The following is a 26,722-nucleotide window of genomic DNA, read 5'->3' as shown; positions in this document are numbered from 1 at the left end:
TCAATTCCCAGAGTCCTTTGGGTTGTATGTTTATACTCCCAATGTGAACATGATAATCACACATGGAGTCAGCTGGAAGAGATTATGAGCCATGAAACGTGGTTAACTTTGATTGTACACCCTTAGATGCTCTTATTGTCTCCTCACAACACAATGGCTACCCAGTTTCTATGGTAACTATGAAAAAGACAGAAGAGCCTACACAATTCAGCCAATGTGTGACTCAAAGATCGCACTTCGCGGTTCAAAGTGGCATAAGGTGTTACTGAGAGCTGTCTGAAAATGTACAAGTCTGAAGACTAAGGAAGTGATGTAATCAGTGTGGCCTAGTGACTAGAAAATATTTATGCTGGATCATTATGCTGGGGTTGATGTGAACTCCTTTGATCTCAAACCAAAAAGTTTATGACAAATTATTGTCAAGTGGTGTAAGTCTTCTCAGATGCTTTAGAACTGGCATATGCTTTTTTTCCCATCTTGGAAATACTGATCAGATTTTATTAGAGTTTTATTTGTTTGTTTACCATTTTAACTATTTTAAGCATACAAATCAGCAGCATTAAGTACATTCACAATGTTGTACAACTATCATTAGTGTTTCCAGAACTGTTCCATTATCTTGAACAGAGATTTTGTGCCCCTTAAAAAACAACTGCTCATTCTCCCCTTGACCTGGCCCCTGGTAAGCGCTATTGTACTTTCCATTTCTATGAATTTGCCTATTCTCAGTACCTCAGACAAATGTCCTTTTGTGTCTGACTTATTTCATTTAGCATAATATTTTCAAGGTTTAACCATCTTGTAGCATATACTAACATTTTTTTTAATGGATGAATAACATTCTGTTATGGGTATATTCCACATTTTAAGAATCCATTCATCTGTTGATGAACACTTGAGTTGTTTTCATCTTTTATTACTTATGAATAGTCTGCTATTAATACTGGTGTACAAGTATATGTTTGAGTTCCTTGGAATGTGACTTTTTAAAAATAAAGTATTTTTAGCCCTTGATATTTGGATATAATAAACAAAACTCAGTGGTCACCACTAATGGGTTTGGGCTTATTTTACATTTCTTCACTTTCTTTCACTTTCACTTTACATTTCTTTATTTTTTTCAAGCAATATATTTGGGGAAAATCCTCACTTTTCTTGCTCCTTCTCACATTTCAAGACTGTATATGCCCCATCTTCGGCATGTGTTATATAAATAAACAAAAATTAAATTAAGCTGGGCTATGAGGCATAGACAGGATTTGTTCTCAGAAACAGAAGCAATCATACCTTCTGCCTATGAAGAGAGGGTCAACATTAAAAATGAACAAGTTAGTTTTTCAACTTGTATACTCTTGATGAGTATAGAATAAGATCGCTAGAGAATAAGAAGTGAGAATTGTGTTAAAAAAAAAATAGTAGCTCCATCAGATTACTTAATAAAAACTCGGTATTTCCTATCTATGGGATTTTGTACCTAGGATTTTGTCACAAGGTAGAAGAGATTATTTGGGCTGAATCTGAGTTACGTGCAGGCAGGTTTTAAAACTCCCAATTAGTTATCCCATAGAAACTTCCTCTATTACTTCTAGACATTAGGAAGCCAGATTAACACATGCTTTAGGGAGACAGATTCCAAGTGTAGAAAATCAGACAGACCACAAGATTTGGAATTCCTAAAATATGTCCTTTTGGAAAATGCATCTGCAGAGATGGCAGAAGTGGTTGACCTAACATCTGGGCAGGGTATAAAAGACTGAAATTAATGATTGGGAAACTTCATGTGCATAAAATGAAAACTGTCATGGTTTTGCTTTTGACCAGTATTTTTCTTTGTAACACCCTGGACAACAAATGTTTCAATTTGTGCACAAACTCTTATCTCCCTTCTTTAACAAATGGTATCAGGAAAGTCCTGAGGAAATATCTTTTCTAAAAGAAACCATGTTCTTGCTTGCTGCTGGCTTCCTCTCCTTTCCTGTGTGGAAGTGAGGCTGCATCATGTTAGGCATCCTCGTGTTGTTCTCCAGACTAGAATATTATCATCCTGAACAAAAGATAAAACGGAAATGCATGGTGAAATATAATACAGACTGTAAACATGTTGAAATTGTCAGAGCAATATAAAGTGGAAATGATCAAGTTCTTCACATTCCTCTTAAATGAACACATGGAAATAGCAGATCTAGAACAGACTCATGGATGGGGGACAATACCAGGAAGAAGGTATTTGCTGATGCCTTACCTTTTGCCAGGGTAAAACGAGTATTCACTTTTCTCTCATTCCAACTCAACTTGGTAATTTGTGTGCTTATTCAGGTTACAGTTCTTATGCTGAGTCATGACTCCTAAGCAGTGCAGCTATTTCACTACCTGATCATGGATACTATCTCTTTCTGGTCTTAACTATGAAGATCCCAGGGATTCTGAGACAACCAGCTTAATGACTCATTTCTAAACTTTCGCCCCTCCATTTCCTTCTTGGTGGTACTTAACTAGTATCTGATTAGCTTTTCCTCTAAATAGCTAAGACATGCCCCAGATTTACAACATACCAGGTAACACACATTAAAAGGAAGAGAAAGTTTTGTTTCTCTGTTGCAACTGCTTGAGTCTTCTCTAGGAGTCTTAGCAGGAGACTTCTCAGTCTCAGATGTTTATATTCTTCCTCCTCTGAGGAAATGGAGCTGAAGACATCTCACCTACATGTAGTTTCCTCTAACCTATGGAGTTTCTCTGATCCAGCATGGAGAAGAGTCTAAATTGTAGGTGGTTTTACTCCTCTCATACAACCTTGCTGTACACAGGAAGGTGTGGCTGGGTACACAGAGAACAGGGTAGCCGACAGACTTGAAAGAAGGGAGGTTATGAGAAACAGATATTCTTGAAATTTCAACTGACTGAAGAATTTTGCAAACAGTCTACCTTGAGCACTGAGAGGAGAAAGACATAGATGGAAGAAACATACAACAAAAGCTACATAGAAAATGCTGATACCAGAAAATTTAATCAATCACTAGACTTTCAAAACTCCTTTCATAAATGGCAAGGGCCTAATAGAATCAGAAGAGATTAGGTGGAAAGAATACACAGAAAAACTGTGCAAAAAAAGCTCTTAATGACCCAGATAACCAGGATGTTGTGGTCACTCACCTAAAGCCAGACATCCTGGAGTGTGAAGTCAAGTGGGCCTTAGGAAGCATTACTCTGAACAAAGATAGTGGAGGTGATGAAATTCCAGCTGAGCTATTTCAAATACTAAACGATGATGCTGTGAAAGTGCTGCACTCAATATGTCAGCAAAATTGGAAAACTCAGCAGTGGGCACAGGATTGGAAAAGGTCAGTTTTCATTCCAATTCCAAAGAAAGGAAATGCCAAAGGATGTTCAAATTACTGTACAATTGCACTCATTTTACATGCTTGCAAGATTATGCTCAAAATCCTTCAAGCTAGGCTTCAGCAATATGTGAACTGAGAACTTCCAGAGGTACAAGCTGGATTTAGAAATGGCAAAGGAAATATAGATCAAATTGCCAACATATGCTGGATCATAGGAAAAGCAAGGGAATTCCAAAAAAAATCTACTTCTGCTTCACTGACTACACTAAAGCCTTTGCGTGGATCACAACAAACTGTGAAATATTCTTAAAGAGATGGGACTATCAGACCACATTCCCTGCCTCCTGAGAAACCTGTTTGCAGGACAAGAAGCAAGAGTTAGAATCGGACGTGGAACAACAGGCTGATTCAAAGTTGGGGAAGGAGTATGTCAAGGCTGTACGTTGTCACCCTGCTTATTTAACTTATATGCAGAGTACATTATATGAAATGCTGGAGTGGATGACTCACAAGCTGGAATCAAGATTGCTGGGAGAAATATCAACAACCTCAGATATGCAGATGATACCACTTTAGTGGCAGAAAGTAAAGAGGAACTAAAGAGCTTTTTGATGAAGGTCAAAGAGGAGAGTGGGAAAAGCTGACTTACAACTCAACATTCAAAAAATTAAGATCATGGCATCCAGTCTTATCACTTCACGGCAAATAGATGGGGAAAAAGTAGCAACAGTATCACATTTCATTTTCTTGGGCTCCAAAGTCAATGCAGACATTGACTGCAGCCACATAATTAAAATTCACTTGCTCCTTGGAAGAATAGCTATGACAAACCTAGACAATGTACAATGTATTAAAAAATAGAGACATCACTTTGCCAACAAAGGTCCAAACAGTCAAAGCTATGGTTTTTCCAGTAGTCAAGCATGGATGTGAGAGCTGGACCATAAAGAAGGTTGAGTGCCAAAGCACTGATGCTTTCGAACTGTGGTGCTGGAGAAGACTCTTGAGAGTCCCTTGGACAGCAAGTAGATCAAACCACTTAGTCCTAAAGAAAATCAACTCTGAATATTCATTGGAAGGACTGGTGCGGAAGCTGAAGCTCCAGTACTTTGGCTACCTGATGCAAAGAGCCAACTTATTGGAAAAGACCTTCATGCTGGGAAAGATTGAGTGTAGGAGGAGAAGGGGATGATAGAGGATGAGATGGTTGGATGGCATCACTGATTTAATGGACAAGAATTTTAGTAAACCCCAGGAGATGGCGAAGGACAGGGAAGACTGGCGTGCTGTAGTTCATGGGGTCATAAAGAGTTGGACATGATTGAGTGACTAACATACATATTCACAAGTTCTTGTCAGGGTCCCAAGGAAGGTTCAGAGGAGGACAAGAAGGATATCCTATGTTTGAGCTGTCCAGTTTGGGCCATTTAGAACAGTAAGTGGTGTGTGAACACAGACCAGTTCATGGAAGGACTCTATCAGTACTACTTTTTTAGGAGCCCTAATACAAGAGTGCCTTACAAGTGTAAGAACTTTAGCCAATTATGAACTTAGTATGCCATGTTTGCAATTTTGCTGCTCTCCACCCAGGTCCTAAGCAATTGCATACTCTCTCCCTCTTTTTATTTATTTATTTTTTTTGCAATGGCATACTCTTGAGGACAGTACTGATGAAAGGTAAGAAGTTCCACTTCTGCCCTTGATCTGTCTTCCTTCTCTATTCTAGGTTTCTCAGTGTCTCATGGCAAGTCTGAGAGTTCACGGGGCCGGTGGCAGACAGAGACGTGACTTGGCCTTGCCAAAGTTATCTACTCTAACCTGTGAGGAGTTCTATTTCTGCAGCCATCTGTGGCATCATCCATCTGCATGGCCCATTAGTCAGACAGTAGAACTCACACACGTTCCTTGCAAAGAACTGAGCAAAGAGCTTCTGGGAGCTGCGACTCCAAGTGCAAGGCATGGATTTATTCAGTTGTAACATAGAAATGTGGTTAGCGTAAAAATGTAATTAGCAGTCGGAGATGCTGGAGATTGAACTTTGATTTTCTGTGTTTGTAACTGACATTCTTCAGTTAGCAGTTTTGGAAATAAGACTTGAATCTTTTTTGGTGTAAGGAGATGTCTTAAGAGTCTCATGGTAGCAAACTGCTTTTTTTCATGTGAATGAAGATGTCTTTTTCTAGTCCTACTTCTAAACGTAGGCTGTTTTTGCCTTTCAGACAAGTGGGTGGGGTGCAATCCACAAAGACAATCTTCATGCTTGATTAGTAGAGTCATGTGGAAGAGCACTGGCATTAGGCTAAGGTTTTAGGCTTCACTCTGCCACTTACTATCTTGGTGACTTTAGAAAAGTCACTGAATCACTGAGCTGAAGTTTCTACAACCATAAAATGGAGATAATATCAGCCCTACCTATATCTCATAGATTCAAACAAGATAATGTGAAAACCATGAAATCCTATGCAGATGTGTAACAATATAAGTCACCAAGGAATGATTATAAATACCAGTGGGAACTGAATAATGACTTTTGAACAGTTTTCCAAGAACAGACACACCAGATATGACTGCAATACAGTAAAATTTTCCCACTAAAAGCTTCAGAAAATATTCTGAGAGCACATTAATGATCCACCCTAGAGATGTCACCAGTTGGGGATGGAGGCTCTGAGAAAACAAAAGAAAGGCGTCTCAAGAAAACTAGGACTTTTCAAAACAGAGTAGGTGCAAAAAAACCTCAGAACTACCAAAGAATTTCCCACAGAGAGGCTCAGAGAACAGATCTGTGACCATGGGAGTTAAGCAGAATAATGACGGAAGAAGACCAACAAAGGTTACAATCTTTTGCCAAAATTATGTTATTCAATATCCCATGAGAGGATTTAGAACAGTTTTTTCCTACCCAAACCGACTAGAACAAAGTCCTGTTTTTGTTTTTAATATAATGTCCCTCTTCCAACTCGTCTGCACTTTCTGTATGCAGGGCAATTCCCTTCTGGTTACAGAAAGTGAAGGGTAATTGAAGTATACAAGTGCTGGTTGCTAACGCCTGTGGCAGATCTCAGATCCCATCCTCTGCATTTCAATGACCCCCCTGCTCAGGGTTATGCCAACTGGAATAAATTGGATCCCAGTGTAGATAAAACTCTAGAAGACTTCTGGGAGTGGAGATTATATCAGGGGGGGCCAAGGAGGGAGTCTCCAGTTCTTTGCAATGAAAAAATCCTTAATTCTGGCCTTGTGGTTGATTACTAGGTGAATTTTGGTAAACTTGTCTCCACAGACTTCCGTTTCTTTCCCTCTAGAATGAAGTCGCTAAAATAAATTCTTTTACAGCCCTAATGTTTTATGAGAAGTGTCTGAGAAGACAATTTCCCAGAAGAATAGGAACAGGCAGCCATCATGTTGTTAAGAGGTTGGAAGCTCAAGGATAACAAGGCTATAGAAATGGAAAGAGTGGACTTGTGTAAGAGTAGGTAACATTCAGAAAAATAGAAGATGATCAGGAAAAACCAAGGCAGAGACAAATTGAAAGAAACTGAACAGCTGAGCAACCAGAGGAAACTCGACAGGTTGGTACATAGACATGGGTGGCTAGTGGGACCATGAAAGGCCAGTGGGCTGCGTAGGGTAGTCGTGTTAAGTCATTTTGGTCAGCAGAGTCTAGAATATTAACAAGTTAGGGATCCAGCGCCTGTAGCTTTATTCTGAAATCAAGGAGTAAACACAAAGCTTCATCAGAAAAATAGATCAATAAGACGTATAAGTAGATCAGTCATGGACTAGGGCAACAAAGGATGTCAGCTAAAGAAGGATACTGACCAAAAAGATTCCTTGACCCAAAATTACCTTGTCATCAGCTCTTTGGACAAGAGTTTAAACACAACCACTTATAAAACAGAAAGTCATTGTAGATATCACTTAGATGTAGATATCAGCACAAAAAAGATGAGGCAATGTGGGAAGTGACTGGTTAAACAATGCAAAGTCATTTATCAACTAAATAGCAGAGGCCAGAGCGCCTACTCTTTCATCACCATTTAAAAAGTACACAACTACACAGCTTCCATAGTCTCCTTAACCAGAATAACTTTGTTATATTATTAATACTTTGTTGCTCATAGGAACTAAAATGTACTGATATAGCTGCAAAATGGTTTTTAAAGTTTCGAAGGACTTTATTCTCTCTTTAGCAATGAATGAGAATGGAGGTTTCTCCTCATCCTTGCCAACACTGGCTGTTATTATTTTTTTTAATGTTTGAGCTTTTAAAATTTTTTTGAATTTATTTTTATTTGGAGGACAATTGGTTTACAAGCGTTGGTTTCTAATGTACAACATGAATCAGTCATAAGTATACATATATTCTCTCCTTCTTGAACCTCCCTCTCACCCCTACCTCCATCCCACCCCTCTAGGTTGTCACAGAGCATTTCTGTAAGTATTCTAAGTGACTCTGAATTTCAGTCACTCTTACTTACCCATCAACAAGGATAGGATGAGGATATAAAGGTAGGATGAGGGCAAAAAGTAAAGATGTGCTATTTCTTTGTTTCCCACTTTTAGAAAATTTATCATACAACAGAGATGAAAAAAAAATGTGGCTCCAAAAGCAACATCAATATTTAACAGAAAATTAATCATTACAGGATATATGAAAAAATCTCATGATCTGATGGCTTCTAAAGATGTATCTACAAATTATTTTAGTTTTCTTTTTCTTCAAAGAAGGCAAATTTGCATTATCTCTATATACTCACCTTTAGATGTTGAATTGACTGCCTATTGCTTTTGTAGCTCAGATGTCCTGTTTTTTCTTGATCTCTGCAAACCCAAAAAAAGGCTTGAGCTTAGGCAGAGGGGCAAGATCTTATATGCCAAGCATTATTTTTTCCACATTAAAATAAACCCTGGAATAAACTAACAACCAAAGGATTATCTTTCATTTGAAGAAAAAATCTAAGGTATAAGGACAACATTTAATAGTAACTTGAATCAAAGGGTTTAAATACCACTGGAAAAGTATTATTTGATTGGTAAGTCCAAACTTTGAGTCATTTTAAGTGGGAACATAGATCTCAAGATATAATTAAAACTTTGAGAGAAGAAATATCTGGAAGATGTATTTTTAAAAACTGAGGTTGCAGACTAATTTTACCAGCCTGTAAAATTCCTCAAATACTTTCTACAATTCCAGCCACCACAGTGACGCAGTAGCCAGTGAAGGGAGGCTCAGGAATAAGGTTGCATCAGGAGAGAGTTATTAATACAAGGAGATGTGTGAACAGAAGCAGACACTGCCTAGCCTGCCAATTTAGGTGGCTCTACGCTGGTGATGAATGAGCTGACTATTCATCGCCAGAGTAGAGTGGTGGCCTCCCTCACTGTTGGAAGCCAGTGTGAGGAACTCCACCCTTGGCAAAGGTCATGAGGAAGGAGGCTCGGCATATGCAAAGGCAAGATCGAGCCTCAGGAAACCCCCTGTTCCCGAGCACCTACCCCCAAGCCAGAGTCTACCTACTTTACTGTTTCATGCTCTCATCTACACCTCTGACCTTATGGGGGGCAGTTCCCCACCGGTTCTCTCAGAGAAGGAGTAAACATGCAGCTCCAGTCAATAAAATTCCTGGGTGTGACAAGGGTGTCTCAGGTCAAACCTCTCTGCTGACAGACTAGCTTGTGTGACAACCTCTCAACCATAAACAGCACAGAGAGCTTGGAGTATCTTGAAAGTCTTAATTAGCATAGGGCTTTTCTCATTGTTGAGTCAATGATTGCCACCAGGCCTCCATATCCTTAGGCACCTGGGAATATATTAATCAATGTATTTGGAATATAGAAAAGGAAATATAGTAGTTTTTGATGTTAGCAATACTAGAACTTTTGAGTTAATGAATTTTCTCTTTTGTTATAGATCACTGTACTTTGTTATAAATCACTGTGTCCTTGCTATGTAAAAATGTAACTTTATCACTATCTTAAGACTAAACAGATCTTAAGGGGAACATTGGTGAAGGGTTTTCATTTGTTGGGCTGATGTTTGCTGCTAAATCTCCATATTCCCTGCCCTTATAATGAATATAACTAGCATATAGGAGAAATAAGTATTAACCTTTAAGATTAACCATGTTAACCTTAGGTTAAATAAATTCCTTTTTTAGTTGTAACCCACTACACCCTCACCCTATAGGAATGCAACTTTATCTGGTACCTTCAGAGGGTGGCGCCTGGTTTAAGAAAAAACACCTTGGAAAAAATAAGTTTTTTGGTTATCAGAAAGAAAGGATCATAAAATGTCAGCAGGCCTCATGGCCAGAAGTTGATGTAAAACCCCTAAGACCTTTTTTTTTATACTTTTATGTGAAGCACCTGATTTTGATAAAGATCAGGACTGCTGATCCCTGCTTGACTTTAAAATTTCCATTTATCTCTAGTGTAACAAAAGGTATATAAGCAAACCTAAAAAATAAAGAAATGGTATCAGTTTCTGGAAAGACTGATTCCCCCATGTCATTCTTTCTTGCTCCCCGTTTTTCTGGCTGAATTCCCATCTGGAGCGTGGGTGCCCACCACATCTACTTACTTGCCCCGGCTTCTCCACACGAGAAGGAGCCCAAGGAGGGGCACCTTCCGATATTCAAGTGGCGCTGGTGGCCCAACGTAGATGGTGCAAATTCCTTGTCTTGGAATTTTATTAGTATCCCATGTAAACCAAGTTATTCAGCCTCTTTTTCTCTCTTACTATTTTCTGGCTGAATTCCCATCTGGTACATGCGTACTCACCAAGCCTGCTAATTTTGCCTGGGCTTCTAAGATCAGACCGGGGAGGCCTCAGTGCCTCCTTTCCTTCAGGAGAATGGAAAGACACCTGTGGCCTATGTAGGTGGTGATTGGTATTCCACATAAACCAAATTATTCAGCCCCCTTTTCTCCACTAATTTTCTAATCTCTTTCTATCTGTAATTAAATAAGTTTTTCCTAGGATGCTGATTCCATCCCCACCTTTGAATTACCCTGGATCCACTGGGGCTAGACCCCGTCACCTCACTTCCATCTATTTGGGAGGGACTGAAATTCACTTTGTTGAAATATAATTCCTACATAGAAAAAACCAAGTGTATCAAACTGAAATAGTACTGGATGGATGATCCCAAGTACAAATTACTTCTAGCCCAGAGATGAAATGTTATTTCATTCTTGTAAAACAAGAGAGGAAAGAAAAATAATATTTTAGGTGCACATTACAATGCACTCCTCCAGAAAAGACCACTCTAGGGAAGCTGCTCAGTCATGCCTATCTCTTCTTCTTCTCTGTGAGTTCAGAAGAACTGTCAAGTGAGTTGCTAGTATTTGATAGCCCATGAGCATGGCTGAGAGGAGCTACCCCAGGTCCAAGGTAAGGAGCAGTGGCTGTGTTTTGCTGGAGCATCCATGAAGAGATACCCCACATCCAATGTAAGAGAAACCTAAGTAAGACGGTAGGTGCTGAGAGGGCAGCAGAGGGCAGACAGACTGAAACCACAATCAGAGACAACTAGCCGATCTGATCACATGGACCATAGCATTGTCTAACTCAATGAAACAAAGCCATGCCCTGTGGGGCCACCCAAGATGGACAGGTCATGGTGGAGCCGTCTGACAGAAAGTGGTCCACTGGAGAAGGGAATGGCAAACCACTTCAGTATTCTTGCCTTGAGAACTCCATGAACAGTATGAAAAGACAAAATGATAGGATACTAAAAGAGGAACTCCCCAGGTCAGTAGGTGCCCAATATGCTACTGGAGATCAGTGGAGAAATAACTCCAGAAAGAATGAAGGGATGGAGCCAAAGCAAAAACAATACCCAGTTGTGGATGTGACTGGTGATAGAAGCAAGGTTTGATGCTGTAAAGAGCAATATTGCACAGGAACCTGGAATGTTAGGTCCATGAATCAAGGCAAACTGGAAGTGGTCAAACAGGAGATGGCAAGAGTGAACATCAACATTCTAGGCCAATACTTTGGCCACCTGATGTAAAGAATTGACTCATTTGAAAAGACCCTGATGCTGGGAAAGATTGAGGACAGGAGGAGAAGGGGATGACAGAGGATGAGGTGGTTGGATGGCATCACTGACACAATGGACATGGGTTTGGGTGGACTCTGGGAGTTGGTGATGGACAGGGAGGCCTGGCGTGCTGCTTTTCATGGGGTCGCAAAGAGTCAGACACGACTGAGCGACTGAACTGAACTGAACTGATTACAAAGTGTGAAAATGTGATGTGCAAGAAAGAGTAACAAAAACGCAGAGTATTGCTGGTTAACACAGTGATTCTCTTAGCTGCTAATAGGTTTCTAAATCTAATGAATCAGGATGCTGTTTGGCACATCACAGTGTTAACTTTCTGAACAGTGAGTTATGGACCTGAAATATAAACAGGCTTCTAAGATATTTTCCTTACAAAGGCAATCGTTTAGACAGAACAATCTAGCCATCGCTTCTCATCTTTTGGAGCAATATTTTTGGCATGAAACACTCTTGTAAAATTTTATGTGTGTCCTTCCAGAATGATGAGCCTGAAGATGAAGGTTTTGAATTGCACTCCAAAAGCTTGTTCTTCAGCAGAGTATTGCATTTTAGAGCTACAAACACTTACAGAAAATTCCCATCTATAATTTCTTGAATTTTAATGATGAGATTATCACTGGTAGTGCTTCCATTTCAGAGTGTGAAGGTGGTAATTTCTTGGGTTATTTGAGCCTGAAATATTTAGCACCTAGTCTCACACGCTAGTAAAGTAATGCTCAAAATTCTGCAAGCCAGGCTTCAGCAATACGTGAACCGTGAACTTCCAGAGGTTCAAGCTGGTTTTAGAAAAGGCAGAGGAACCAGAGATCAAATTGCCAACATCCGCTGGATCAGGGAGAAGGCAAGAAAGTTCCAGAAAAACATCTACTTCTGCTTTATTGACTATGCCAAAGCCTTTGACTGTGTGGATCACAATAAACTGTGGAAGATTCTGAAAGAGATGGGAATACCAGACCACCTGACCTGCCTCTTGAGAAACCTGTATGCAGATCAGGAAGCAACAGTTAGAACTGGACATGGAACAACAGACTGGTTCCAAATAGGAAAAGGAGTACGTCAAGGCTGTATATTGTCACCCTGCTTATTTAACTTCTATGCAGAGTACATCATGAGAAACGCTGGGCTGGAAGAAACACAAGCTGGAATCAAGATTGCCAGGAGAAATATCAATAACCTCAGATACGCAGATGACACCACCCTTATGGCAGAAAGTGAAGAGGAACTCAAAAGCCTCTTGATGAAAGTGAAAGTGGAGAGTGAAAAAGTCGGCTTAAAGCTCAACATTCAGAAAACGAAGATCATGGCATCTGGTCCCATCACTTCATGGAAATAGATGGGGAAACAGTGGAAACAGTGTCAGACTTTATATTTTTGGGCTCCCAAATCACTGCAGATGGTGACTGCAGCCATGAAATCAAAATTCCCTTACTCCTTGGAAGGAAAGTTATGACTAACCTAGATAGTATATTCAAAAGCAGAGACATTACTTTGTCAACAAAGGTCCATCTAGTCAAGGCTATGGTTTTTCCTGTGGTCATGTATGGATGTGAGAATTGGACTGTGAAGAAAGCTGAGCACTGAAGAATTGATGCTTTTGAACTGTGGTGTTGGAGAAGACTCTTGAGAGTCCCTTGGACTGCAAGGAGATTCAACCAGTCCATTCTGAAGGAGATCAGCCCTGGTATTTCTTTGGAAGGAATGATGCTAAAGCTGAAACTCCAGTACTTTGGCCACCTCATGTGAAGAGTTGACTCATTGGAAAAGACCCTGATTCTGGGAGGGATTGTGGGCAGGAGGAGAAGGGGACGACAGAGGATGAGATGGCTGGATGGCATCACTGACTCGATGGACTTGAGTTTGCATGAACTCCGGGAGATGGTGATGGACAGGGAGGCCTGGCATGTTGTGATTCATGGGGTTGCAAAGAGTCGGACACGACTGAGCGACTGAACTGAACTGAACTTTAATCTGAATATTTTGACTTCCGAGAATAGTATTTTTACTTTTGTGAAACAAGGGACCATTCATGATGTATTTTCATAAATTAGATTATAACCTTTCATAACTTTAAAATACCTCTGTTTTATAATGTTGAAAGTTTTGAAATAAAAAATTTAGTCATGAAGTTATCCAATCATTCTGTCATTAGAGATAATATCTTGGAATTGTTTATATGGTCATTAAAAAAACCTTATAAAGTAAAAAAAAAAAAATCCTTTATTTCAGCTGTAAGAACAGATGCATAAATGGTTCTCTCCTTTCTATTTTTTAAATGAAACTCCTACAGAAGTTATAGTGATATTATAATCTGAATCTTCTGAAATCAAGCAGCAGAGAGAAAAATCATTACTTTTAAATATATGATTTAATATAATTTTCCTTATAAGAGTTCCTCCTTCTCTTGATTCAATAATAAAAAATAACAGAAACCTTTGGGATTTTGCAATGTTCTTACAAGCAATTATTTTCTACTCAGTCTGACTGTAAAAGGTCCAACTAATTGGCCTTCTATATTCTACATGACAGTCAAGTTCTGTTTTAAAATTTCTGTGTATCAATCACAGTAATACTGTTGATTAACTGCCATCTGTATATATGTATAGACACACATTTATATATTCAGTTCAGTTCAGTTCAGTAAAATCACTCAGTCGTGTCCAACTCTTTGTGACCCCATGAATTGCAGCACGCCAGGCCTCCCTGTCCATCACCATCTCCCGGAGTTCACTCAAACTCATATCCATCGAGTTGGTGTTGCCATCCAGCCATCTCATCCTCTGTCATCCCCTTCTCCTCCTGCCCCCAATCCCTCCCAGCATCAGGGTCTTTTCCAATGAGTCAACTCTTCACATGAGGTGGCCAAAGTATTGGAGTTTCAGCTTTAGCATCTGTCCTTCCAGAGAACACTCAGGGCTGATCTCTTTTAGGATGGACTGGTTGGATCTCCTTGCAGTCCAAGGGACTCTCAAGAGTCTTCTCCAACACCACAGTTCAAAAGCATCAATTCTTCAGCACTCAGCTTTCTTCACAGTCCAATTCTCACATCCATACATGACCACAGGAAAAACCATAGCCTTGACTAGACAGACCTTTGTTGACAAAGTAATGTCTCTGCTTTTGAATATACTATCTAGGTTAGTCATAACTTTCCTTCCAAGAAGTAAGCATCTTTTAATTTCATGGCTGCAATCACCATCTGCAGTGATTTGGGAGCCCCCCAAAATAAAGTCTGACACTGTTCCACTGTTTCCCCATCTATTTCCCATAAAGTGATGGGACCAGATGCCATGATCTTCATTTTCTGAATTTTGAGCTTTAAGCCAACTTTTTCACTCTCCACTTTCACTTTCATCAAGAGGCTTTTGAGTTCCTCTTCACTTTCTGCCATAAGGGTGGTGTCATCTGCATGTCTGAGGTTATTGATATTTCTCCCGGCAATCTTGATTCCAGCTTGTGTTTCTTCCAGCCCAGCGTTTCTCATGATGTACTCTGCATAGAAGTTAAATAAGCAGGGTGACAATATACAGCCTTGACATACTCCTTTTCCTATTTGGAACCAGTCTGTTGTTCCATGTCCAGTTCTAACTGTTGCTTCCTGACCTGCATACAGGTTTCTCAAGAGGCAGGTCAGGTGGTTGGTATTCCCATCTCTTTCACAATCTTCCACAGTTTATTGTGATCCACACAGTCAAAGGCTTTGGCATAGTCAATAAAGCAGAAGTGGATGTTTTTCTGGAATTTTCTTGCTTTTTCCATGATCCAGCGGATGTTGGCAATTTGATCTCTGGTTCCTCTGTCTTTTCTAAAACCAACTTGGACATCTGGAAGTTCACGGTTCATGTATTGCTGAAGCCTGGCTTGCAGAATTTTGAGCATTACTTTACTAGCATGTGAGATGAGTGCAATTGTGTGGTAGCTTGAGCATTCTTTGGCATTGCCTTTCTTTGGGATTGGAATGGAAACCAAACTTTTCCAGTCCTTTGGCCACTGCTGAGTTTTCCAAATTTGCTGGCAAATTTAGTGCAGCATTTTCACAGCATCATCATTCAGGATTTGAAATAGCTCAACTGGAGATCCATGACGTCCACTAGCTTTGTTCATAGTGATGCTTTCTAAGGCCCACTTGACTTCACATTCCAGGATGTCTGGCTCTAGGTGAGTGATCATACCATCGTGGTTATCTTGGTTGGATTGTATTAATATATCATAATTAATCCATGATATTGTTAATGAACAACTGTATTGCTTCTCAGTTTAGTTCTGTCACTCAGTCGTGTCCAATTCTTTGCGACCCCATGGACTGCAGCACGCCAAGCTTCCCTCTCCATCATCAACTCCCAGAGGTGCTCAAACTCATGTCCATTAAGTCAGTGATGCCGTCCAACCATCTCATCCTCTGTCATCCCCTTCTCCTCCCACCTTCAATCTTTCCCAGCATCAGGGTCTTGTCTAATGAGCCAGTTCTTCGCATCAGGTGGCCAAAGTATGGGAGTTTCAGCTTCAGCATCAGTCATTCCAATGAATATTCATGACTGATCTCCTTTAGGATTGACTGGTTTAATCTCCAAGTATTTCTCCTAATTTATGGCTTTTACAAAAAGAGTTGCTGTGGTCATTATCGTCTTTGTCATTTGGTCCACATATGTGTCTATTTGTTAGGCATTAAGATATCTGGGACTAAAACTGATGAATTATGGGATATTTGTTAATATTTTTTCTTGCCTTATTGCATCCAGACTTCTAGTACAATGCTGAGTGGGAATTGTCCTAGAGAGAATTCTTGCCTTGAGCTGGATCTCAAGGGGAAAATTTCAATTACTTTACGATTTAGTATGATAGCTTACATTAGGAATTTTGTAGACATAAAGGAAATTATATTTGAATTTCATCTATTGAGATGGTTACAATTTTCTTTTTTATTTTGTTAATTAATTTTCAAAGTTTGAATCAACTTTGCATTCTTGAAATAAACTTTGTGATATATTATCCCCAAATAACCCACATATCAAAGATAATCACATTGAAAATTAGGATATGTTTTGAACTGAATGATGATGAAAGTATGGCATACGTCATGCCAGAAACACAACATTTCATATACTATTCTTTTAGTGTTTATCCTAAATTCCAGCATGCATAATTGGTTTACTGAAGTCTAATATAAATGTATATTTTTACAACTTACTGAACAAATCATGACATTTGGAGTACTTTAACTCCATTTTCTCTGCTCCTAATTTTTGTGCTATTGATGTTGTTGTTTGGGTTAAGTAGTATCCCTCCAAGGAGAAGGCAATGACAACTCACTCCAGTACTCTTGCCTGCCAAATCCCATGGACAGATGAGCTTGGTAGGCTGCAGTCCATGGGGTCGCTAAGAGTCAGACACGACTGAGCGACTTCATTTTCACTTTTCACTTTCATGCATGGAGAAGGAAATGGCAACCCACTCCAGCGTTCTTGCCTGGAGAATCCCAGGGGTGGCGGAGCCTGGTGGGCTGCCGTCTATGGGGTCGCACAGAGTCGGACATGACTGAAACGACTTAGCAGCAGCAGCAGCAGCAGTATCCCTCCAAATGTATATGTATATGTATATGTCCTAACCTCTTGATTGAAGTCGTGAATGTAACTTAATTTGGAACTTGAGTTTTTGCAGATGTAATCAAGTTAAGATGAATTTCTAGTAGATTAGAGTGGGCCCTAATCCAGTGACTGGTATCCTTATAAGAAGAAGAAAATATGGATACAGATGCGCAAATTGTGGAAAGATGGAGGCAGAGGTTAGAGTGATGCAATCCATGAGAAAAGGAACACCAAGGAATGCTGGCAACCAGCAGAAGGTAGGAAGAGGCAAGGGAGATCATTCCCTAAGGCCTTCAGAGAGAGAGTGTGTGACCCTGCTTAACAACCTGATTTCAGACTTCTAGTCTCCAGAATGGTGAGAGAATAGATTTGTTTTAAGCCACCGAGTTTGTAGTACTTTCTTACAGTAGCCTTGGGAAACTAAGACAGCTGTTATGTATTTAAATTCTCTATTTTACTCCCCACAAGACAATATTAGCACAATTCTGTGTAGTGAAATATTCATTTATGTTGAACCATGTCTTGACTCCGTATTTTTTTCACTTCTTCCAACATCTCTGTGCATCCTTCTAGGATTATTCTCTTTCTAGCTGAAGTATGTTCTTAATGTGGTCTGTGGTTGATGAGTTCTCTCCGTTTTTGTTGGCCTGAGAATGTCTTTGTTTCATCTCATATTTTGAAGTTGATTTTTAATTGGTATAGAACTCCAGGATAATAGTTCTTTTAAATTTTTTGTCACTTTATATTTTGTATTGGAGTATAGTGATGAATAATGTGACAGTTTCAGGTGCACAGCAGATGCATTGACATGTATCTTTCTACTCAGTAGTTCTTTTAGCACATCACTGGAGATATCATTCCCTAGTCTTCAGATTTCCAGTATTTGGTTTTCTAAAGTTTTATTATAGAGCTACCTTTGAATTTGTGCTGCTTAGAATTTATTTTTCGTGATTCTGTGGCTTGATGTCTTTCATCAGTTTTTGAGACTTTTGTCATTATTTCTTTAAATATAACTCTTGCCCCAGTCTTACTCTCCTGTCCTTTTGGGACTCAAATTACAACTCCTGTCCTCTCTTTTTCACACCTGCTTTGTTCTTCTTTTCCTTATTTTTCCTCCTCTATTCTTTCCTTCCTTCCTTCTTTCCTCCTAGATTTTGGAATATTTTCCACTCCACTCCATTTTCAACGCTGTTTCTAAAATTCTCTTTTAAAATACAGAGAAAACTCTAAAAGATGCATCTTTAAAAACCTTCAGTGTCACCTACTCTGTCCTTCATCAACATGCATTAAACAATTACTATATGTCATGTGCTGTATTTAGTGCTATTTACATAAATTAAAAGATTTCAATTATACAATATATTTTATGACTTAATATATTTGCACTTTTCTCAACTGAAGTCAAAAAAAACCTCTTAAAATTCTGATGTATATCTGTTAATAGCAAAAAATTTAATTAATATAAAATTTTCAAGGTATGTGTGGATCACAATAAACTGTTGAAAATTCTGAAAGAGATGGGAATACCAGACCACCTGACCTGCCTCTTGAGAAACCTGTATGCAGGTCAGGAAGCAACAGTTAGAATTGGACATGGAACAACAGACTGGTTTCACATAGGAAAAGGAGTACGTCAAGGCTGTATATTGTCACCCTGCTTATTTAGCTTCTATGCAGAGTACATCATGAGAAACGCTGGGCTGGAAGAAACACAAGCTGGAATCAAGATTGCCGGGAGAAATATCAATAACCTCAGACATGCAGATGACACCACCCTTATGGCAGAAAGTGAAGAGGAACTCAAAAGCCTCTTGATGAAAGTGAAAGTGGAGAGTGAAAAAGTTGGCTTAAAGCTCAAAATTCAGAAAACGAAGATCATGGCATCTGGTCCCATCACTTCATGGGAAATAGATGGGGAAACAGTGGAAACAGTGTCAGACTTTATTTTGGGGGGCTCCCAAATCACTGCAGATGGTGACTGCAGCCATGAAATTAAAAGATGCTTACTCCTTGGAGGAAAAGTTATGACCAACCTAGATAGCATATTCAAAAGCAGAGACATTACTTTGCCTACGAAGGTCCGTCTAGTCAAGGCTATGGTTTTTCCTGTGATCATGTATGGATGTGAGAGTTGGACTGTGAAGAAGGCTGAGCACTGAAGAATTGATGCTTTTGAACTGTGGTGTTGGAGAAGACTCTTGAGAGTCCCTTGGACTGCAAGGAGATCCACCAGTCCATTCTGAAGGAGATCAGCCCTGGTATTTCTTTGGAGGGAATGATGCTAAAGCTGAAACTCCAGTACTTTGGCCACCTCATGCGAAGAGTTGACTCATTGGAAAAGACTCTGATGCTGGGAGGGATTGTGGGCAGGAGGAGAAGGGGACGACAGAGGATGAGATGGCTGGATGGCATCACTGACTCAATGGACGTGTCTCAGTGAACTCCGGGTGTTGGTGATGGACAGGGAGGCCTGGCGTGCTGTGATTCATGGGGTCTCAACGAGTTGGACACGACTGAGCGACTGAACTGAACTGAACTGAACTGAACTGAATGAACAGATGCCCTGAAAGCGTTAAAGCAATTGTCTTTTAAAATTATCATTATATGGGATTTTCCTGGTGGTCCAGTGGTTAAGAATCCACCTGCCAGTGCAGGGGACACAGGTTTGAACCCTGATCTGGAAAGATCCCACATGTTGCAGAGCAACTAAGCCTGTACACCACAACTCTTGAGCCTGTGCTCTAGCCCGTGAGCTGCAACTATTGAGCCTATGCACCCTAAAGCCCATACTCTGCAACAAGAGAAGCCACCCCAGTCAGAGAAGCCACACAATAAGATCTCACACTGCAACAAAAAGTAGCCTCCACTGGCCACAACTAGAAGACACCCTAGTGCAGCAACAAAGACCCGGGACAGTAAAAAATATAAATATATAAATAAAAAATTAAAACTATCACTTTATAATATACAAATATAGTGCAATTTATGTTGAACAAAAAATTTACTGAATAATCAGTGTAAGTTGCTGTCACTATAGAAGGGTGTATCAAGAAAATTTGAAGTCAAATTTCTTTGGTAAACAAGTTGTTCAGAATAAGTGAAGGCAATCATTAATTGGAGAAAAACATGAAGGTACTTCTTAAAATCTCAAATCTAAGTCCTAAAGTCCTAAATATGTGTCTATAAAATATATATGTTTATTAAATACATATATATATATATATAAAACATTGCTGAAAGGGCTTTTAAAATTTCAGATCATAGTCTCATACTTTATAGATGAAGCAACTCAGGCACAAGACATAGGATACTTAATTTTATGAAATGGAATATATTCAGGAATTTACAGAATTTCCATCATTCCACTTCTAAAAGGCATTATTGTGGGGGCTGCTATTTCTAGCATGGGTTAGCACACTAGCATGGTGGTTTTCATACTGTGTGTACAGAATCCTGTGATTCCAAATAAGTGCCTCAGAGGTCACAGGGAAGGAGAGAAGAAAATGGGTGAGACTTCCTGGTGGTCTAGAGGATAAGAATCCACCTGCCAATGCAGGGGACATGGGTCTGATCCCTGGTCCAGGAAGATCTGACATGCCACAGGGCAACTAAGCCCATGCACCACAACTACTGAGCCCAAGCACCCTAGAGCCTGAGTTCTGCAACAAGAGAAGGCATTGCAATGAGAAGCCCCAGCACAACAATTAGAGAGTTGCCCCCATTCACTGAAACTAGAGAAAGCCCCTGCATGGCAGCTAAGACCCAGCACAGCCAAACAGTAGTATAAATGAATAAATAAAAGAAGAAGATAGCTGTAGTGGGTAGTGGGAATCACTCTTCTTCAACTTGGATGGGTCTGTTTTCATCCATTTCATATACTGGGATTCTGCCCAAGAGTTCACTTAAAAAAGCATCTTTCTGCTAAATATGTTTGTAAATCATTTTAACTTCTCCAGGATTTAGCTGCTATATGAAAGCTTAGGATCTGCCACCGTGTCTAATCAGTTCTTAATTATTTGGGAACCTCTGGTGAACCTTGTGAACTTTCTTGCCAGAAAACATCACATAGGCTTACTTTTTTTTTTTTTTCCTCTAAGTTTAACAGATTCGTGGACTTCCTGAAGTCCATGAACAGATCCTGGGCTAATAACACCAACTCTAAAAGCTTTACTTAAAGGACTTATATAAGAAACTTCTGGTTGAAAAAAGAGTAAGAATTTGGGATTAATATTAGAATGTGTTGAGAAAAAATGGATTTTTTTTTGCAACAGCTTAACTTATAGGACCCATTTATCCTGTCTATTGAGAAACAAAATATACTTTTAACCACACTTAAAGAATCCTATGTCCTCTTGTCGTTCATGATGTTCTTTTGATGATGCATTCAGACACCTGATGCAAAAAGCCAACTCAATGGAAAAGTGCCTGATGCTGGGAAAGACTGAAGGCCAAAGAAGAAGGGGGCAGCAGAGGATGAGGTGGTTATATGGCATTACCCACTCATTGGACATGAATCTGAGCAAATTGCGGGAGATGGTGAAGGAGAGGGAAGCCTGGCATGCTGCAGTCCATGAGGTCTTGAAGAGTCGGACACGACTTAGCAACCGCACAACAACAACAATAACTCAGACACCGTGCTAGAGCAGAAGTATTAGGTTAGCTAAAAGTTTGGGTTTTTCCGAGCCATTGCATGGAAAACCCGAACGGACATAAGTCAACAAGCTCATGGTACTGACTTTAGAGGCCATCTATTCTTGAGGATATGAATAATTTTTAACACTTAAGAGACTTTTATTACTTAACCACATTTTTACTAGTTCTACACACACACATACATCACTTACCCTTCATTGGAATAATATCCCTTTGACCTACCTGGACTGAATCAGTCCGGGTTGACCTGGGCTGTCTGTTTAAGCTGTGTCCAGCCGTGGAGGTGTTGTGAGCATCAGTCAGTGCACAGTAGGGGTGTGCAGGGACATTAGGACTGTGGCACCATGGGCTGCGAGTGGGGAAAAGGGTTGGTGGGATTTCTTTTTCTCTGTAAAAGAAAAATTGAGCCCAAATTGAACTGGAAAGCCACTTCACCCAGTGATGTGAATAATGAAGGCTCCATTAGAGAGAAAGCATGTTCCAAGATTAGAGAGCATGGCTTTTCCAGTCTTGTGAGCAGCACTGTTATTACATCAGAAGCATCTGACTACATATAAATAACATAAATTCTTTACTTTCAGCCACAGCCAGCTCTTGATCCAAGATGAAAGTGCTAGATGATGCAGATCTTCCTCCACCTAAGCTCTATGAAAGGCATGGTGATGACTTCCTCTCTGCACTGCCCCTTGGCCTTACTGCTAACGGGAGGGCTGTTATGAAATGAAACAACCTGGCGTGGGGGGGAATCTTAATATCAATTAGTGGAAATTGCCAGCCTTTATTTTCTCATGAATGTGTCTCTGCTTGCTCTGTGTTTTTGTGTTTCAAAACATAAAAGCTATTATGGTTCTTATGGTCCTATTCAAAATAGAAGTTTTGTTTGTTTGTTTGTTTTTTATCAATTTATCTGTTCATCACATTGTCACCCAGTCATTCCCACCTGTTCAACCCTTATTAATTGTGGGAAGAACTCAACTAAAAAAAAAAAATCAAGCAGACTTCCCTGGTGGCTCAGTGGTAATGAATCTGCCTCCCAATCCAGGAGACATGGATGTGATCCCTGATTTGGCAAGATCCGACATGCCAAGGAGCAACTAAGCCCGTGTGCCACAACTGTTGAGCCTGTGCTCTTGAGCCTGGAGCAGCAAATACTGAGCCCACGTGCTGCAACTTCTGAAGCCCACATGCCCTAGAGCCCAGGCTCTGCAACATGAGCAGCCACCACAATGAGAAGCCTGCGTACCACCACTAAAGTGTAGCCCCTGCTCTCCACAACTGGAGAAAAGCCTGCGCAGAAACAATGACCCAGCACAGACAAAAATGCAATTAAAAAAAGAGCAACTTTTACCTCTTAAGAGAAGCTTGAACTTGTTCCACCTGGCATTTTGAGGACTCTCTCTTAAACTGATCTCGTTTTTCTTTAGTTGTAGTTGCAACTGCTGGCCAATTAAACATGTGCCGTTGAGGTGTTGCACTTATTATTGAACATCTGTCAAATTCTATGTCGGTCTCTAACTTTTCCCATGCTTGCTTCCAGTGAATGGGAGTGTACCAGGCAACAGCCTAACAAAAATGATTCATTAATATTAAATACTATTAGAGTTAAGTTTTAAAAATGATATAGGCTTATTGCAGGCTTCCCAGATAGCTCAGTTGGTAAAGAATCTGCCTGCAATGCAGGAGACCCTGGTTTGATTCCTGGGTTGGGAAGATCACCTGGCGAAGGGAAAGGCTACCCACTCCAGTATTCTTGGGCTTCCCTTGTGGCTCAGCTGGTAAAGAATCCTCCTGCAATGTGGGAGACCCCGGTTTGAGCCCTGGGTCGGGAAGATCCCCTGGAGAAGGGAAAGGCTACCCACTCCAATATTCTGGCCTGGAGAATTCCATGGACTGTATAGTACATGGGGTCGCAAAGAGTCAAACACGACTGAGCAACTTTCACTTCACTTCAGGCTCATTGCAATAAAATTTCAGTCGAACTGTAATGTCATTTATGTACTGTGAAATGATTAGTGAAACACATAATGAGGCTATAGTGAGACATCCTGCCTTAGTTTCCAACTCTGAAAATTTCAAGCTGCATCTACGCAGGCAGGTTATCACTTACTCCCTTGGAATGTGTCCTCATATGTAAAATGGGGAAGGTGGTGGCTATATGACGGCATTATGAGATTCAATTAAGCTACTGAATTTCATAATTAAAAGGAACTGTGCAAAAAGTTATATTAATAAGTTAAAATTTAATAGTTAATATATTTGTATATTATATATTTATATAATATTTTATATAAATTAAATATAACATAAATATTAAATATAATATAAATATATATATATTAAATATGGGGCTTCCATGGTGGCTCAGTGGTAGAGAATCCATCTGCAAAGCAGGAGATACAGGTTCAGTCCCTGGGTTGGCAAGATCCCCTGGAGAAGGAAGTGGCAACACACTCTCTCTATATATATTATTTGAGATGGGAAAATGGGTGTTAAAACTAAAGACATGAAGAGGAAACCATGTTCTCCAAGCTAGAATCCTAGGTGGGGAGTTTGTTTTGGTTTCCTGAATACGTGGCATGTATAACATATATGTGTAAAAATCATTCAGAAAAATCATGTGTAGGGACTGATAATTATGTGTTTGATCAACAGGGAAAGTTAAGCACTGCAGTATACCCCATCTACTTGTTCTTGTGATCTGTTTTTAGCTTATAAAATTATAGAGGCTTATATTGATGTTGTATCCATTGAAAACCCCTCTGTATGCCTTGATAAGTTAAACACACATAAAGACAACACAAGGCAAGTTAAGCTAGGCAAAGAAAAAATTTAATTTCATAGATCACAGCAGAAAACCCCACTTTTGGTTCAGGTCATCAGTTAGGGATTCTTCTCTTTTGCAGCTCAAATAGATATTTTTGTGGAAAATATGTTAATCATCTTTTGAGTGAAATCTCTCTCAATTAGATTGTAAGCCTTTCCTAGCCAAGAGCAATATTTTATTTCTTCCCGTATTATAAGGGACTTAAAAATATCCACTGATAATTACAATGATAATGTGATCAAATAAAATGACATAGTTTTAATCTCACTTCTGAAATGTTGACCATATGAACCTTGTGAGCTATTTTTAGTACCTAACAGAAAAATTTTTGGAGTTGGAATATCTGGTTTTATTTCACTTTTGCCATTTTGCCAGTCATGTGATCTTGAGAAAGCCATTTAACTTTCCAAGCCCCATTTTCTTCCTTTGTATAATGCTTAAATAATCTGAGAATCAAAGGAGATAATGCACATATAAACAGCCCTTCATGAGTTGCTACAGCACCAGAATTCACTGAGAATTCCATAGTTTCTGAGAACAATGTATTGGGAAAATTCAAGGCATTCAGTCATATGAGATGCCCATTCAATTTTTGACATGTAATGTAGAGGCTACAAATCATATAGGACAAAAAAGTGGTTTCTGAAAAAAAATCTAGCCTTGTTTAAAAGTCAATAGCCTCATAGAATCATAGTGATTGTACTATATAACCTTACATGAACTGACAAAGCAAGACTAAATCTACCTTTATATTACACCATATGGTTTGTAACTGATCAAATATTAAGTATCGCCAAGTTAGTGATGAACCAAAAGGTAGTCTGTCATACTTTATTTTAGGTTTCTGTTTTTAGAGTTGGACACAACTTAGTGACTGAACAATGATGTGACTTCTCTTTGCCACACTTTTTTCTTGTCAGTATTTTTCAAGTCCAGACTCAGGACCTATTCTAGTCTATGTCATTGTCTACTATTGTTCTAGTCAGATTTCAGGTTCTGTAACTTTCCCCACAAGATATTAATTATTTTTAACACACAAGTTATATCAACAGAAGCAATTCCAGGATCGCAAAGAAAGCTTGGACCTGTTTTTCAGCATGTCTATGGGAATGTAGCAATCTATCATTTCAAGAAAAATTTGCCCGGCTACTGCAGATAGTGAGATCCAGTATCACTGAGGTGAGAACAGGAATTAATTGTTGTTTAAAAAAAAGGGGGGAGAATTTTGTGCTTGTACTAGGGCTTTTAGATTGACAATGTCACACCTCAGTGTAGTTAATGGAAATATTTTCTATTTGAATTAAACAATGCTGATTGCTTTACCATGGGGTAGAAATTCTAATAGGAACTGACCTTAAAAAAAAGACTTGAGCTGAAGCCTGAAGGGTGAGTAGGAATTAATAGGTAAGTAGAGGAAGAGAGAAAGAGTCTATGGAGATGCAAAAGCATGTGCAAAGGCCCCGTGGCGTGAGGGAGCAATTTTTTACTGGAAAATAAGAGAAGCCACAGGGAGGTGTGAGTTAGGGAGGAGGAAAGGGGCAATACATTATGATTCAAGTCAACTGGGTGAACTTCTCTCATCTGCAGACTCAAAACAAGTGCTTTATGCTCTCTAATGTTTTTCTTGATCCTCTCCTTTACAGGGTTGAATCTCTAATCTGAGTTGCCACACTCTGTGCACCAACTTCTACTAAAGCATTGTTTCACAGTAATGCAATTATTTATTGTTACATATCAATTTTTACTACCAGACTCATGAGTTTTCTGAGGACAAGAATCGTGCAACAATTATGTGTTTTTCCCTAGCTTCTAGCACAAAGCTTGGCAGATAATAAATATATGTAAACATTTTCCATACGAATCAACCAGTTTAACTCTTATATTAGCAGACAAAATTACTTGTGTTTACATCACCCTGAAGAAATGGTCTGAACCTATATGTGCCAAGTAGATCAAACCAATCAGTAAAAGGAAAACTCAAAATGCCAAGTTTAATTCAGTGGCAAGGAGGGACAGTTCACTAAAATGTGCCTTCCAGGAGCTCAGGGACCTTGTCTGTCTGGTTCAACACCCAGTGCTTGGGACACTCTACACACAAAGTGTCTGACTCTTTGTGACCCCATGGACTGTAGCACGCCAGGCTTCTCTGTCCATGGAATTCTCCAGGCAAGAATATTGGAGTGGGTTGCCATGTCCTCCTCCAGGGGATCTTCCAACCCAGGGATCAAACCCAGGTCTCCTGCATTGCAGGCAGAT

The 26,722-nt window shown here is 39.6% G+C and overlaps 1 protein-coding gene across 3 annotated transcripts in view; it reads right to left on the bottom strand.

Annotated features, from left to right (window-relative positions):
- Positions 1-490: 490 nt before the first annotated feature.
- The window catches only part of LMNTD1 (lamin tail domain containing 1), a 525,827-nt gene continuing 499,595 nt past the window's right edge, over positions 491-26,722 (bottom strand). For all 3 annotated transcript variants that reach the window (XM_069585540.1, XM_069585541.1, XM_069585542.1), the window contains 4 exons: positions 22,991-23,205; positions 21,865-22,030; positions 8,099-8,162; positions 491-2,044 (listed from right to left, as the gene is read on the bottom strand). In XM_069585540.1, coding sequence (XP_069441641.1) covers positions 8,121-8,162; positions 21,865-22,030; positions 22,991-23,205 — 423 coding nt within the window. In that variant the 3' untranslated portion in view covers positions 491-2,044; positions 8,099-8,120. The remainder of the gene's footprint in view (positions 2,045-8,098; positions 8,163-21,864; positions 22,031-22,990; positions 23,206-26,722) is intronic.

Source organism: Ovis canadensis, chromosome 3, assembly GCF_042477335.2.
Source record: "Ovis canadensis isolate MfBH-ARS-UI-01 breed Bighorn chromosome 3, ARS-UI_OviCan_v2, whole genome shotgun sequence".
Lineage (NCBI taxonomy): Eukaryota > Metazoa > Chordata > Mammalia > Artiodactyla > Bovidae > Ovis > Ovis canadensis.
The sequence above is the reverse complement of the archived record's forward strand: the minus strand, read 5'-3'. Positions and strand labels throughout refer to the sequence as shown.